The following is a 17,105-nucleotide window of genomic DNA, read 5'->3' on the forward strand; positions in this document are numbered from 1 at the left end:
CCGTAGGGGGCCACAGTCCCTGCATCACCTTTTCGCCCATGTGTGCTCCCCACCCTATGTGGGAGGCGTCGGTGGTGAGAAAGATAGATATTTGTGGCTGATGAAAGGGTACCCCTGTTAGCATGTTCTTGGGGTTCACCCACCATTGCAGGGATCTGTGCACCTCTGTCGTGGGCGACACCACCCTGCGGACAGTGTGTGCTGCCGGTTTGTAGACACTCGCCAGCCAGTGCTGCATGCTGCGCATATGCAATCTGGCGTTCTGTACTACGAACGTTGCTGCTGCCATATGGCCTAGCAGCTGTAAGCACGTTAGAACCGGCACCGTGGGACTGAAGGTGATGACTTGTACGAGGGAACCAATGGCGCAAAAGCGGGCATCTGGTAGATAAACCCTTGCTGTGATGGAGTTTGTGTGTGCCCCTATGAACTCTATGTCCTGTGTGGGGTTGATCTTTGACTTCGCCAGGTTGATGACCAGGCCCAGCGAAGAGAACGTGCCTGCTGTAACGCGTGTCATGCGTACTAACTCTTCCTTCAAGGCCCCTTTCAGTAGGCAGTCGTCCAGACATGGCAATATATAGACACCCCCTGTCTGTGCAGGTAGGCTGACACCACTGCCAGGGTCTTGGTAAAGACTCTGGGGGCCGAGGAGAGGCCGAATGGCAGAACCTTGTATTGGCAATGTTCTTTGCCGACCATAAACCGGAGAAAACGTCTGTGAGCCGGGTGGATTGTTATATGGAAATATGCGTCTTGTAAGTCGAGGGCTGCGAACCAATCTCCATCGTCCAGTGCCGTAAGTATAGAGGCGACTGTGATCATCCGAAAGCGTTGTTTGCACAAGTACCGACTGAGGCCTCAAAGATCTAGGATGGGCCTCCAGCCTCCTGTTTTTTTCTCTGTAAGGAAGTATCTTGAATAGAACCCTTTCCCTTGGAGTTGCTCCGGCACTCTTTCCACTGCCCCTATAAGCATAAGATGGTCCACCTCCTGCTTGAGTCTCGCTTCATGGGAGGCATCCTTTAGATGGGGCCTGGGTGGAGGTCGTGGCGGTGGGAGCGACTGGAAGGGGATCGCGTAACCCGTGGCTATGATCTCCAGTACCCATTTGTCTGTGGTGATCTTTTGCCACTGGGCGTAGAATGGTCGGAGGCGATGATGGAACATTAGCTTTGGATGACATTACGCGATGGTAGTGATAGTGCAGCCCTCGATCTGTCCGTCAAACTTGTTGCCTTTGGCTCTGCCCCGAGGATGCACGGCTCTGTTAGGAACGTCGCCTGGGAGTTCTGTACTGTTGGTGCTGTTGATGCCGCCCTTGCTCGTAGCCCCTTTGGTAGTGAGCACGCTGGGGTTGATACGGGTATCATCTTTGCTGAGGGTAATACTTTTTCTTCCTGTATGGAGGGGTATAAATCCCCAAGGTTCTGAGAGTAGCCCTTGAGTCCTTACTGGAATGAAGGACCGAATCAGTTGATTCAGCAAACAACTTCTGTGTGTCAAAGGGGAGATCAATGATCTTCGCCTGCATATCCCTCGGGATACCCGATGTCTGAAGCCAGGATTCCCTGTGCATGACCACTGCCGTAGCCGATGTGTGTGCCGCCGTATCTGCTACATCCAGGGCGATCTGAACTCCTGTCCTCGAGGCTGCGTAGCCTTCCTGCACGATGGCCTTCAGCACCGGCTTCTTATCCTCTGGAAGCGAGTCCATGAGGGAAGTCAGCCTGGAGTAATTGTCAAAGTTATGGTTCGCTAGGTGTGCTGCATAATTTGCCATTCTCAACAGTAGGGTAGAGGAGGAGTAGACCTTTCTGCCAAATAACTCTAGCTTCTTGGCATCTTTGTCCGTTCCCCCTGTCTTGTACTGAGAAGTTTTCGACCTCTGTTGAGACGATTCCACCACCAGAGAATTTGGTTGTGGGTGACCGAACAGGAACTCCATGCCCTTTGCCGGGATGAAGTATTTCTTATCTGCTCTCTTGTTTATAGGCGGAGCGGACGCAGGGGTCTGCCATATCATGGTAGCGGACTCCATAATTGCTTCGTCGAGCGGAATAGCTATTTTGGAAGAGGCTGGAGGTCTCAGGTTTTTGAGGAGCTTTTGGTGCTTCTCCTGCACCTCTGTTGTTTGGATGCTTTGCGCAAAGGCCACCCTTTTAAACAGCTCTTGGAACTGTTTGAGATTGTCCGGGGGGTGGATGTCCCTTGGGGCCATAGCCTCGTCGGGGGAGGATAGAGAGGAACCACTAGGGTAAGCCTCTCTGGATCCTTCTGGGTCCTGTTGACGGCAATACATCTTCTCGCTGGAGGCTTGCGAGGGGAAATCTCGGGGTTCCAGAATCAACTCCCCCTGAGATATTTGCGTTTCCGTCCCCGTCCGCAATTGCCCTCGGGGATAGTGAACCATCTGAGGGGACCTGTCCCTGGGGGTATGCCTAAGGTGTCTATGCCCCGCATGATAGGGCCGACCATGGCAACACGGGCACAGTTCCTGGGATGGAGACCTGGACCACTCTCGAGGTGCATACCCCCGGCGTCTGGGGGAGCGAGATCGTCTGGGTGATTGAGACAATGGTGAGACTGATTTGTGATAGTACTCCAGGGGGTCAAATCCCAGAAAAGGCAAGGGTGGCCCAAGCCATGGTGAGGAGGAATGGGGAGGGAGGCTCAGGGTAGACTGGGGGAGACCCCTGCCTCCTTGTTGGAGTTCGCAGCATAAGGGGAGGGCTTAGAGAGAGCAGCCCTGCAGCCCTGTCTGGAGAAGGGCTGCGGTGCCGGGTTTTCTCTGCTGCCTTTCCCCTCCCCTGTGGGGCTGACTCCGCCCCCTTCCACGCCAGGGATCTCGGCCCCGCTGTCGGTGCCGTGCTCAGCACGCTTCGTTGCAGTGCCGCGCGCCTGCGAGCTCTGGACCGTCGGCGCCCCAGGGGTCTGTGCCGCTAGCTGCGGTGCCGCCGGTTTCAGCACTTGCCTGGCCGCCGCTCTGCCTGCGGTGCGGGCTGGCTGTTTGATTATCGGAGGCTCAGCCTCTGCCACGTGCGCTTCCGCGCCGCTGCCGCTCGTCTGTGATTGCGGCTTGGGGCTATGTGCTGCACCCGTCCCGCTCGCTGTGGCTGCCGGCAGGGATTGGGTTGGTGAGAGCTTTCTCCGTTTTTGCACTGATGGGGTGAGCGAAGCCGCCTTCCTTTTATGGGCCCCTGCAGGTCCCTCTTGTTGGGGCTGCTCCGGCATGTCTGGCTGGAGGGCCTTGTCAAAGAGCAGCATTTTTAGCTGCATTTCTCTGTCCTTCCTTGCTCTAGCCGTGAGCTTTGCGCAGAAGGAGCATTTTTGGGTAACGTGAGATTCCCCCAGGCACCTAATACACTGACTGTGCCCATCAGAGGCCGGCATAGCTTCGCGGCATGACTCACACTTCTTGAATCCTGAAGAGGACATTGCCGTGAGTCTTTGAGTTAACAGGGTACTTAGCACCTTCTCTGTGCTTGTTCCCCTCTCGGACCCAGCCTGCCGCGGCAGGAGACCTAATGGCCTTACATCCCCGGGCCTCCACTGCTCCTCTTGTTACTAAGGCTTTTATATACTTTTTTTTTTTTTTGCAATAAGAAAAATAACAACCTAACTGAAAGACTGAAAAGAAACTCTAAAAACACTTAAAACATTAAATACGCTGACTCTGGCCGCAGCCTGAGCAGATTCCGTCTGCAGCTGATGGCGGTTAAGAAGGAACTGGTGGGGACCGGATCGCGCACGTGGCCGGGAGCGCGCAAGGGAGCCGCGCACGCCAGCGCATGCGCGGTCCGGCAGAAACTGCTGGAAAGATCCGATCTGCGGCGCCGGGGCGAGCCCAACACCTATCGTGGAGCACCCACGGGGACACTCGAGGAAGAATAATTGTTTTATCAGTCTGTTTAGGACAGCCATGTTACTCACAAAATAGGACACTGCGAGTGAATTCCATTGGTCATCCAAATGACTGCTGATAAAACCCTTACAATTTGACACACTACCATGCAATGTGAATATACAACATGCTCATGAAAAATTAGCCAAGGAATTTTTTAGCGTTTTAAACATTTCTTTGAGGCTTTTTCATCTTTTAGGCCCCAAAGCCACAAACCTGAGCGGTCCTGAGTTCCATGAGAGAGCACAGAGGAAAAATTAAAACATGAAACATCTCCAAAAATCACCTTAAACATCCTTAACATTAAAAAGTGTCAAGACAAAGTATGGCATGTCAGATCCTTCCAGCACTAAAATGATAATCAAATTATAAAGTTGTATACAAAATAGTCACGCAACTGTTGCTATGACCACTACTGATCATGCTGACCTATTTACATTTCATTGCTCTCTTGTAATCATCTATCTGTACACCTACCTTTTGTCTCATATTACATTGTAAGCTCTTTGGGCAGAGACTTTTTATTCTACATTTGTACAGCACCGAGCACAGTAAGTTTCTCATCTGTGACTAGCATTCCTAGGTGCTATCATAATACCAATAAATAATATTTCCCTCTAGCCCCAAAAGGGCATTACATTCTGTTATCTTTAAAAAATAGGTGTTTTTTATACAAAAACCATTAGTCCAGAACTGAATCTCTCCTTCAATAACCTTTGGGCAGGCCGGAAGAAGCATTTCTTGGGCAGGCCATTTCGCAAAAATAAATAGCACCCATGTGAAGCTAGTGAGAGATTGGAATGTTTGAAAATGCTCTGAAGAAAAGGATGGCTGGGAAGAGGGCAGACAGTCAGAAAACCTGTTCACCTAAACTCTACGCCTATGACCTGTTTGCATCAACAGCGAAGGTAGAATTTTTGTCCCCCCACCAAACACATGATCAAATCAAGTCGCAAATTCATGCCAAATTTTGCCAAACTGTTTCAAGTTTAACAAGAAAAAAAGAAAAACTTTAAAAAGTTCAAAAAAACCAAAACATACCATTTTGATATTGTGTAAGTGAAACATTTTGATATTTTGAATTACACACTTCTGTTCTAAAAATTCATTTATATTTAATTTAAAAATATTAAAAGTGTTTTAGAAAGCTAAAAAATAAATAAAATGCACTGTTTCATGGTGAACAAAATGTTTTGCTCAAATTTAAACACATTTTTGTTTTGATTTTGTAGTGACTAAAGATCCACTCAAATATTATTTGCACAGTTCTGTGCACAGGAGACATCTGCATAAAAAACAGAACAGGTAATTGTCAAATGAATCACATCCTGTTGCCCACTCACAATAAAGTCTTGTTGATTTGGGGGGTATGACGACACTGTGAAATGTAGTAACGTGTGTGAGAAATTGTGGCCATTCAGGGTGTGCAGGAGCTTTGGAGTACAAACAGCAGAGACCAAACAAACCATCTGCATCCATGGAGATACAAAATTTTTCATGAGATATAATTCTTCTATAAGTAGGGAAATCAGAGGGCCCAGCTCGGAGGTCAGTGACCTAGTTACTGCCCAGGCTAGTTATTTTGTGCTAGCCTGAATAGCTTTTCAATGTCTAGGCTCCAGCTAATGAAATGTGCTCATACCATACAAAATAATTTACTATGGAAGGCAAGTCCTCTGGCAACCACAGTGGTCTTTTGGAGCTAGATCTCAAAGAGGATGTTTGGAGTGATCAGGAATAATTGCTTTGAAGTTAACAGATGTACACTAGTATAAATGACAGGAGAATCAAGTTCCCGACTTCCTATTTTGGCCCCATTACCACTGAATTACACCACTGTTTACAATAGGATTGCATAGGACAGACTGGAGATGAGCCTAGAGAAAGTTCCCAGGGACTGGCTCTAAGAGGAGAGATACATAACAGGCTGCTGAAATTTTCATGGAACACCTCCTTTCATCTCTAGTAGTAAGTGTTGACCTGCCACAAAATAGATAAGGTGATTCTGCTGCTTCATCCCAATTCAGATAAAGGGAGAAGTAAGCAGAAGGAGTAGTTCTAAGGCAGGAACTCCAGGAATAGTCCATCTAGGATGAGAACTGAGCTTAAACTTTTTTTGTATTGTTTTTGGTTTCTCTGTTACTCTAACCAAACTTCAGCAAGGGGGTACTAAAAATAACATAGGGAATAGATGGGAAAAGGCACTTGCTCACATCATTTATCCACTGCTAACGAGTCCTTGTAGCATAGTTTTACTTTGCAAAGTCACTAAAAATGGAAGTAAGTCCATCTTTATGTTGTTTCTGTAACTTCCTGATCAAATCTACTCACTTTACAAGGTGTTTTATTCACATCTAATTTCCTGCCCTGCAAACTCAGCCTGTAATTTGGAAGTCAAGCTGAGTTGCTTCTGACATAAGAAGAGCTCAGCTGCCACAAAGTCACTTAACTAATGGATAGTTTTTCCAAAAGTGCTCAGCATCCAGTGGTTCCATCTGTGACACATATGCAGGTATCTAAATAGGAGCAGAGCTCTTTTGAAAATCTGGTGCCACTGTGTAGGTCCTGAACCATTCTTACAATTCCTTTCTGAATTCTATCCCCATTTAGTCATATGCTAAACCACCAGCTCTGACTTTACTCTCATTCACACCTGCACACTTGAGCACATCAGGAGTAACTGCATCGAAGTCGACAGACCTTACACTAGTATAAATGAGAGGACATTCAAGCTCCTTGACTTTATATTTTGGCAACAATTACCTGTGAATAACACCACTGTTTACAATAAGATTACAGAGGTGTAATCAAAAGGTGACATTAGCCCTTAACATTTTGTTTCTGAAGTGACATCAAAAAACAATCCATCGGAGAGTCTTGCAACTATATTAATGATGAAGTATTAAATGGAACAAAAAACAGTATCATTTATTATTGCCAGTAAATTATACAAGTAAGGATATAATTTTTACATAGTAACTTTTCATTGGGACATCATTTGAGAAAGTCAGTGTTACTTATTGAGACTGCAGTATTCTGAGTTTGTTAATCAGAATATAAGTGCATTAGATGTTGGGGCTCTTTCTGTAAATGCACAAGGCAGAGATATTTATAGTTGAGTACACTTTTAAGCTTCCTATGAAGTCTAAAGGGCCCTCCCTTTGAAATAACACTGAGTGAAAGGATAAATTACACAAGAGTCTCATCTTACATTAAATCAAATTATCCTGAAATTACAAATATTCTTGCTTCCAAGTTGTTCAATAAACTTCATTTCCTGTTTTTCTTGTCTATGTTTTGTCTATAATTCTTTTCACTCTTCAAATATTTCCTGATTGGGATTTAAGTCCTATCTATCAATTCTTGTGCGTAAGAGACTGCTTTCCATGCCAACATAAATGCAAAAAGTAAGAAACAACAGACAGACATGACTGCAAAAGACATTCTTTCCATAACAAAGATTAATCCAATACTTCTACAATTACACAAGGTTAAAGCACTAAGCAATTCATTTTAAATGAGAGGATAGGGCAGGGTGATGTGCTTTAAATGGAGAAACAGAAAATGTTCTTAGAAGCTGATTTTCAAACTACCAAACAACAATTTAAGAATTACAAATTAGTTTGATGGCAATATTAGCATACAAAATATTGGTGCCAGAGAAAATATAATGTCTCTAATATTTACAAAGTTCGGTATAAACACCATATATGTTAAAATGTCCACACTACAAGTTTAGGCCAAACTCACCCACATTAAGTCAATTTCCTTAGTAATGAGTCCATACTACCAAACCGCTTCTGCTGACTTTTAAGGTCAATTTTGGTACTCCTGCTTTTTCCAAGGAGTAACAGTAAATTCAGTGTTGCATGATTGATTTTAGGATAGTGCATATGCAGCACTATGAAACTTGATGTTCTTGGCTTCCTGGAGGTGTCCCACAATGCGATCACTCTGGCCAGAACTTTCAACTCTGCTGCACTCCAAATACACAGGGGGAGAGCAAATCTCTGTCCCAAAGTTGTCCGTGAGTGCCTCCCAAGAGATTCTTCAGACAGCCTCAGGCAACAGCAGAGAGGACATGGTTGATGAGGAACAGGAGGAGAAAGAGGACCAGAATGGTCAGCAGGGGAATGGAGCAGCTGATCGCACCAATAGCCAGGACCCTTTTTAACTTCAGAGCCAAGCCCCTCCTCCCTGGGCATATCACTGCTGGACTCTGATGGCAAGAAGAGCACTTCTGGTAAGTTCACCTTTTTAATCATGCTACAAGTGGGGTAAGGCAGTTGGGTGTGTGATCAATGGCAGTCACTCTGCCTACACAGCAGGGGCTGGCTGGACCACTTTGTAAATGTGTCTGGAGATAGAGCTGGAATCCTCCCTGCACATCTCTATAAAGCTCACAATGTAACTCCTCTCCTTTGCGTTTCTGTTACAGAGGGTACAACAGTGAGCCCATCACCCACTCCCCAGGCTCCTCCAGCTGTTCATCTAGCACAGATCCAAAGGTGAAAATGTACTCGGGATGACATGTTCTTTGGGCAAATGCAATCCACCTACATGAACAAGGTTCAATTAAATGCATGTAGGAGAACGACGGTGCAGGACAGGAGCATGGAGCCCGAAGCCCCGAGCAGTGCATTTGGGGAATGAGAAGCCAAAACGTAGGAGGAGATATTGAAGCTTGTGGGACAGGAAACAGCTGCTGGCATGCCTGCTGGAGGCACAGGAAAGGCAGATGGAGCACAGAGCCCACCTCTGGCCCATGCTGAACCACATGCCTCCTCACCATGTTCCACAGCCTCCTCTCCCAGGCACCCTAGAATGAAGGGCGGAAGACAAGGTCAGTCTTCCACTCAAGCCCCAAGGATGTCTCCCAGAACTGGAATGGACATTCCTTCTCCTGTGACTGTTGAACAGGAGGACTACAAAAACACATCTTGCCCTTGCTCCCTGCCTCCCACCTGAAGCTCCCACCCTAAACTCCTTTTCTGTCTGCTTCCTTGTGTTCCCTAAATAAAAATGCAAGATTGCTCAACAACAGTTTCTTTCTTGCTTCTGTTGCCCTGAGGTGGGTGGAGGATGGGAGAAGGAACAGGAGATTTATAGAGTTTACAACCCAGTACCTCATTAAGAGCAAGATACAGGACTGTCATTTCACTGTCTGGTCACTCACAAAGCTGTTTTTCTATGATTAACAGTGCCTCTCAGTGTGCTCTCCTTATTACCCTAGTGCCTGGCTGCTCATAATTAGTGGCAAGGTGATCTCCCTCAACCCTCTACCCTGGCATGAAGTTTTCCTTCTTACTCTCACAAATATTATGGAGCAGAAAGCAGGCTGCCACAGAGACAAACCTTGCACTTCAATGGCCAAAAGCACATTCTCCCACCACACTGCACTTGCTCAGCCTGTAGCTGATCTGCTCTTTACTGTGGACCAGGCAGCCTGTGTACAACTTCGTGAGTTAGGGGAGCAATGTAGGCTGGTCTCCAGGGATAATTACTGTCATCTCCATGTCTCCAAAAGGTAAGTTTTTGGTCTGTGAAGTAAGTTCCATCCTGCAGTGTTCTGAAGAGACTAGAGTTTCTAAAGATGCACATGTAAGGCACCTTTTCCAACCATCCTGTATTGTCATCAGTGAAACAGCCCTCGTGATCCAGTAGCACCTGCAACACCATTGAGAAGTACCCCTTGTGGTTTATGTAGTCTGTGGTCAGGTAGTCTGATGCCAAGATAGATGGAATGCACGTCCCTATCACCACACCAGAGTTAGAGAACTATGGAAATAGTTCCTTTATGTCCTGCACATTTCCCAGCATCACTGTCATTCATAGCAGAAGGGTATTGATTGCCTTGGCTACTTGGATCACAGTGGTTCCCCACTGTAGATTTACCCACTCCAAATTGATTTGCAGCTCACCGTTACCTGTCGGGCATTACAAGCTTCCACACTGCTATTGCCACTCACTTCTCAACTTACAGAACAGGTCTCATTCTGGTATTGCTGCACCTCAGGGCAGCAGAAAGCAATTTACAAAGTTCCATGAAGGTGATTTTATACATGCAAACGTTTTGTAGCCACTGCCGATCATCCCATAGTTGCATAACTATGAGGTCCCACCAGTATGTGCTTGTCTCATGGGACCATAACTAGTGTTCCACTGTGTGAACAGGATCGACTGTTGCCAGCATCTGTCAATTGCTCCACTCCAGTGTTTCGTACACATCTGCATTTGTGTCCTCCACACATTATTCCTCATTCCGGTGGCTCCTGGCTAGGTTCTGAACATACCACAACATAATGCATGAAGTGTTCATAATGCTTGCCAAAACAGTCTGAAGCTGTACAGGGTCCATGCTTGCCTGGGTGTGATGTCTGCATGGATAACCAGTGAAAAAAGGTCACGAAAACATTGTCTGCCAGAGCTTTCAAGTGGGAAAGTAAAGAAATAAGTGCACTATGGGAGGCTGGCAATATGTACCCAGAACCATCCTCCGCAGTGTTTTTGTCCTGTGAAACCCTGAGAGTCTAACCCAGAATACAAGAGAGCAGCAGAAACTGTAGGATGGTTACCCACAGTGTATCACTGACAAAGTCAAAGATAACCACCCTATTGTGGGATCCATTCCAGTGAACTCAAGCACACAGTGGGGACATGCACCTTTGACCTCACAAAATCAAGCGCTTTTAAGGAAGGAAAAAAAAAAAAACAATAAATTTGACAAAATCTTGTAGCGCAGACAAACTCGCTGTTGAATATATTAATTTTATATATTGGCTATGGTCTCTGGCTGACTGATATCCAACAATTTCTATTATCATTGGGCCAGATACTCGACTGGCATACCTTAGTATAGCTACAATGAAGTTAATGAGGCAACACCAATTTATATCAGTTGAGGCCCATTTTTTAAAATACATATCTCATTATTTAAAAGATATTAACAAAAATCTAATCCAAAAATTGCCATGAAACTAAACTGCTCAGATAAAAGTGAATACATTCATAGGTAGCATCCTCCAGTCAACTGTATCAGGACTGAAATAGCCATATTTGCTGTGAGAAAGTTAACAGCAAGTTTAAATGGTATCAGCAAACCAGCAGTCCAGAAAGGACTACCATAATGCAATTAACTGTATGAATCCATGTTCTCTGACTAGTGGAGTCCATTCCACTTTAGCAAAGTGTTATGTTTTTTGAATACCAATATAGTCAAACATTTTCTCCAAAATACATGATATGACTCCAGAGCTAGCTGTATGAGAAGAATTGTGCAAACCTCCCAGACTCCTGTTAACATACAGATCTAAATCTAGACATTTGCCCCCTACCCCTCCCTCTATCACTGGTGTCTGTGCATCTCATAAGCCAACAGGTTTATCTCCACAACAAATGGGGAAAGGAGGTACAGAGGGACTTAAGCAATTAACTAAGTCAGTTCCAAACTGTACCTGATAGCTAATATCTGGTACAGTTGAAAATTAAACCCAAAGTTTCACAGAGGCCTAATCCAATGTTTTAAAAACCAAGAGGTCTCCCCAGTTTGCCTTTTCTCTCACTATGACATCTACTAAAATTGCCTGATTTCAAATATAAAACTGAAAATGTTTTCCATAGAAAAATGAAGTTTAAAGGAAAATGTTGATTCTACTATTTGTCGATTTGCTTACAGGAAAATTCAAAACAACTTTTTAACATCAGTTTTAAATTACTCTTCCCCCTCAGTTTTTAGAAGCCAAAGGATTTTAAAAATTCCATTTAAAGTTTATTGATTGTGAGTTTCTCTACCTTCCCTCCACTTTTATTTTTAAACTCTATGTTCTCTTCCTCCCCCTTTCCCTCTCAACTTTATTAATTTATTTTTAAACCACTAAAAAAAGGGAGCAGTGTAAAAATGTGAGCGCTTAAGGGAACATTATTTCTACTTTTTCAAATAAATAAATAAACAAACAAATATTTATTTCAGCTGGAAAAGTACGAAGACTATAAGTTATGTTAAAGAGTAGGCTTTTGAAATACTATGTCTAAACAAAATTGGAAATATTGAAAATTTAAAAATTCCCTTGGAAACCAAAACTTTATGGTCAAAAATTTTCAAAGGCAACTTTTCATTTTCCCAACAAGCTCTAATGCCTTCTACATTATTTTTGACAATCGTTATTAAGTAATAACGTACCTGCATTCTTTGGAGTCAGAAATAAATGGCAGAGATCTACAATGTCTTTTTTCACTTGCCCATTCATTACCACTGTTGCAGCATTTTTCCACTGAACTTTCTGCACAAATGAAAAAAAAAAAACAGAATATTTCATAGAAGCTTAACAATCAGTGTCAAGCCTACTAATAATTACCACAGCTGACATCCAAATTACCTTTTTCCTCTGCACACCAGCTAAGGCTGAAACAGAACACTTATGCAGTATACAGAATCATAGAATACTAGACCTGGAAGGCACCTCAAGAGGTCATCAAGTCCAGTCCCTCACAGCTGGACCAAATACCATCTATAACATCTCTTTTAGATATTTATGAGACCTGTTCTTAAATATCTCCAATGATGGAGATTCCACAACCACCCTTGTCAATTTATTCCAGTACTTAACAACCCTGAAGTTAGGAAATTTGTCCTAATGACCAGCCTAAAGCTTGCTTGCTGTAATTTAAATGCATTGCTTCTTGTTCTATCATCAGAGGCTAGGGAGAATAATTTTTCTCCCTTCTCCTTGTAACACCCTTTCAGATACAGTAAACCCTTGAAATGCACAATCACGATTTAAGCACAACTCAAACTCTGACTCCCCACCAGCCCAACTCCCCACCCAGCCCTGTGTGGCCTGGTTCAACCCCCCGCCCTAGTTCAAATCCCCTGTGGCCCCCATTCAAACCATGCACGCGGTTCCAGCTCACACAACACACAATACCCCGTCCTGCCCCACGGCCCAACTGCACTTCAAACTCCCCCATGCGGCCTGTCTCAACTGCACTCCCCCACGCCCCCTGCAGACTTAACACACCCCAGGCTTAACCTCCCTGCTCCCCCATGGCCCCAGCCCACCACCAGGTTTAACCCTCCCCAGCTGCCCCCGCAACCCCAGGACTTACCTTTCAAAAGGAGCTCCAGGTGCTCCTGCTGCTTTGGTGGCTACAGAACATGGGTTCCGCTGAGGAAAAAGCCGCTCCTCAACTTACACAAAATTTGAGTTATGCGAGGGTGCATGGGATTGCAACTCTTCATAACACAAGGGACTACTGTACTTGAAAGTTGTTGTCATGTCCCCTCAGCCTTCTCTCTTCTAAACTAAACAAACCCAATTCTTTTAATTTTTTTAACCCTAACATTTTAACCAGGACAGAGTGCATAAACGAGGGGTTTTGTGTTTTAATTGTATTTAACATGTTTATTATGGTAGTGACACCCAACAGTGGGGCCCCATTGTGCTAGGTTTTGAACAGACAGAGTTGTACATGGTTTCTACCACAAAGAGCTAACACACTAAGTAGAAGAGACAGGCACAGGACAGGAGAAAGAACACAAAACAGAGTGGACAATGTGGTGGCGGCAAATCTCATGTTAGTTCCATGATTATCTGCGGGCAGGTGGAGTGAAGAGGACAGTTGAGAAGAGGCTAAGAGGGGCAGCAGTGGAATGAAGCTGAGACAATGTGAGGGAGAATAAATAGCCAATTAAAGGACAGGAAAATTCCAGTTAAAATTGCAAAAAGTTCTCAGAATGTTCCAAGATCGAGTGGTTTCATGTTGGTTACTTATGCCCCCAACACCTGGAGTCTCTTGGTGGCTCTTCTCTGCAGCCCACGGGTAGAATATATTAGTCACTTTTCCTAACCCCACTTGCTGAACCTAATTCTCTTTAAACAGTTCAGACTGTAGATACCCTCATCCTTTAATTTGAAGATGCAGGTCAGGACTGCAGCTCCCAGCATGTACTGGCCATTTTCCACAAACGGCAAGATGGAGCACTGAAAACTAGAAGGAATGGTCATTGCCCCGAGTTCCATTTTTTAATGTCGAAGGTGAGGGCAGGCATGATATTTCTATTCAATAGCTTCATCAACAATTTAGATAATGGCATAGAGAGTATAGTTTTAACGACTGCAGATGAGCCCAAGCTGCGGTATGGGGAGGTGGGTGGGGGTTAGAAAGTGCTTTGGAGGATAAGGTCAGAATTCAAACTGAAGAAATGGTCTGAGGTAAATAGGACAAAGTTTAATAAAGACAAATGCAAAATGCTCCACCTATGCTCCACTTTGGAAGGAACACTCAGTTTCACATGTACAAAATGGGAAGCAACTGTCTAGGAAGGAGTACTGCAAAAAGGGATCTAAGGGCCATGGTGGACCACAAGCTACATATGAGTCAACAGTGTGACACTTCTGGGGAAAAAAAAAAGTTACACGATACTGGGATGCATTAAACAGGAGTGTTGTGAGCAAGACATGAGAAATAATTCTTCTCTCTGCACTGATGAGGCCTCAGTTGGAGTATTGTGTTCACTTCTGGTACCATATTTCAAGAAAGATGTGGAAAAACTAGAAAGGGTCCAGAAGAGAACAACAAAAATGAGTAAAGGTCTAGCAAACATGACCTATCAAGGAAGACTAAAAGAACTCAGTTTGTTTCGTTTGGAAAAGAGAAGACCAGGAGAAGACTTGAGAGCAGCTTTCAAGTACAGTAGTGCCTGGAGTTATGGGAGGGTTGTGCTCCCACACACCTCGCATAACTGGAATTTTACGTCGGGGGAGGCTTTTTTTCCCCCAGCGGAACGCATGTTCTGTGGCCGGGGAAGCAGCAGGAGCACCTGGAGCCCCTTTTAGAAGGGAAGTCCTGGGGTGGGGGTGGCAGCTGCGGAGGTGTTAAGCCTGGAGGTGGCTGAGGCCATGGCAGGGGGCATGGGTGTTAAGCCTGGGGTTGGTTAGGGCTGCAGGGCAGCGAGAGGTGGAGTTGAGCCAGAGCTGCATGGGGGTGAGAGGGAAGGCGGTTGAACCAGGTTGGAGGGGTTGAGCTAGAGTCACATACTGGGGAGGTGCAGCAGAGCCATGTTTGGGTGGTGAGCCAGGCTGGGTGTTTGAACAGGGGTCAGGGGGAGTTGAGCCAGAGCCATGCACGGGCGTGGGGGTTTGAACTGGGGAGGGGGTGTTGTCCCAGGATGGGGACGTTTGAACCAGAGCTGCACATGGTGGGTGGTGAGCCAGATCCACACACAGGGGAACCTGAACCAGGGCAGTGGGGGGGGCAGCGTTGAGCCAGAGCCATGCTCAGGTGGTGAGCTGGTGGGCGGATGGTTGAACCAGGGCCAGGGGGCTGAGTCGGAGCCGTGCGTGAGGGGTGGTGAGGTGGGGCCCGAGCCAGACGCGGGTTGAACCAGAGCCATGAAGGCCAGAGGGGGTTGAGCCAGGGCCAAGAGGGGAAGCGGGATTTTGAGTTGCCCTTAACTTGCATTACTAAGTGCAACGTGAAATCATGCATTTTGAGAGATGACTGTACCTAAAAGGGTGTTATAAAGAGAAGGGAGAAAATTATCCTCCTTAATCTCTGATGAGGACAAGAAGCAATGGGCTTAAATTTCAGCAAAGGATGTTTGGGCTGGACATTAGAAGAAACTTCTCGACAGTCAGGGTGGTTAAACTCTAGAATAAGTTGCCTGGAGGGGTAGTGGAATCCCCATCACTGGAGATATTTAAGAGCAGGTCGGATAGGCATCTGTTGGAGACGCTCTAGAGCAGTGATTCCCAAACTTTTTGGCATCATGCCCCCTTTTTGATTTTTGAGAGACCCTCGCACACCCCCAACCTCTTCTTTGCCATCATCCAAGCCCCCTTTTAACAAAAAATTCAATTCGTAATTCAAAATAAACACAAACTTGATATAAAAATGTTATTTAAAATTAAAAATAAGCACAACTAGTTTTTCTTGGCCCCTCGCAGGAGCCTAATGCAGACCCAGCTGGCCAGCTACCTGAGCCCTGTGCAGCTGCCAGAGCTGACCACAAGAGCCACCCACCCGAGACCTGCGCTGCCAGAGCTGCCCACCAGAGTCCCATGCCACCAAGGCCAGCCCCACACCCACCCACCAGCTGACCGGCCCAGTCGCCTGCCCACCCGCTGGCTGCCTGAGCCCCACGCTGCCGGGACCAGCTGCCCGCACCAGCCACAGGACAGCTGCCCAAGCCACCCACCCAAGCCCCACACTGCTAGGGCCAGCCACCTGCCTGCCAGCCTGAGCTGCCCACGCCCCATGCTGCTGGAGCCAGCTGCCAGCCCAAGCTGCCAGAACCCTGAAATGCCAGGGCCAGCTGCCCAAGCAGTGCAAGTCCCACAAACCGGTCTACTTCCCAAGCCCCGCGAGCCGCCTGCCCGAGCCTCTTCCATCCTACAAAGCCAGGCACCCCCAGCCCCCCCTCCCCCCGCCGCTTACACTATCCCTATCCCCCTCATCAGAGCCAGGCACCCCCAACCTCCAATCTAATACCACCCTCCTCCAACCCACACTCAATCGCCTTTGCCAGGAGGCAGCTAGCTCCACGTGGGTCTTTGCTGGCTGCCTGCTTTTTATGGCAGGAGCTGAGAGCTGGAAGCAAAGGCCGGGTCTTTCGTCAGGTGGGGAGCATGACTGGGTGGGGGCTGGGCCGCCTTGTGCCCCCCCTCGAATTTCTTCACACCCATCCGGGGGGCACACCCCTCAGTTTGGGAAACCATGATATAGATGGCACCTGGCCTTCTGTGAGGGCAGGGGACAGGACTTGACGACCTCTCATGGGCCCTTCCAGTTCCAATTCTATGAGCCACATTGTAAAGCCTGGAGGAGGCATTTGATCATCCTTCCATATAAACATAAGGATTATATTAACTGCAAGTGAACTTACTTAACTTCCTTATTTCTCAGGCATTTAAATTTTTTCTTATTTTGATTCTTTAAGAGTATTTACAAATCAACTATATACATGGAACTATCTTCAGAGAAAGACAGATGCAAATTTTTTACCACTTAAATAAATATACAGTTGAGATAAACGAAGAAAGAGAGAAGGAAATTGATAAAAATAAAAAAAAAAAAATCAAATCAAGCGAATAGAAATTATTTAATTTTAATGTCATTTATGTAGCTTTGCCTGATCTAGCAAACCTAAATTCAGTTAATGAGCTGACAGGGGTTTCACCACACAGCAGGTAAGTTAAAACAT

General features: G+C 46.0%; 1 protein-coding gene across 1 annotated transcript in view; it reads right to left on the reverse strand.

The window, feature by feature from the left end:
• The window catches only part of FBLN1 (fibulin 1), a 152,054-nt gene that overhangs the window by 123,966 nt on the left and 10,983 nt on the right, over positions 1-17,105 (reverse strand). Inside the window, exon 2 of the mRNA XM_075003473.1 lies at positions 12,084-12,183. Within this exon, the coding sequence (XP_074859574.1) occupies positions 12,084-12,183 (100 nt within the window). The remainder of the gene's footprint in view (positions 1-12,083; positions 12,184-17,105) is intronic.

Source organism: Carettochelys insculpta, chromosome 1, assembly GCF_033958435.1.
Source record: "Carettochelys insculpta isolate YL-2023 chromosome 1, ASM3395843v1, whole genome shotgun sequence".
NCBI lineage: Eukaryota > Metazoa > Chordata > Testudines > Carettochelyidae > Carettochelys > Carettochelys insculpta.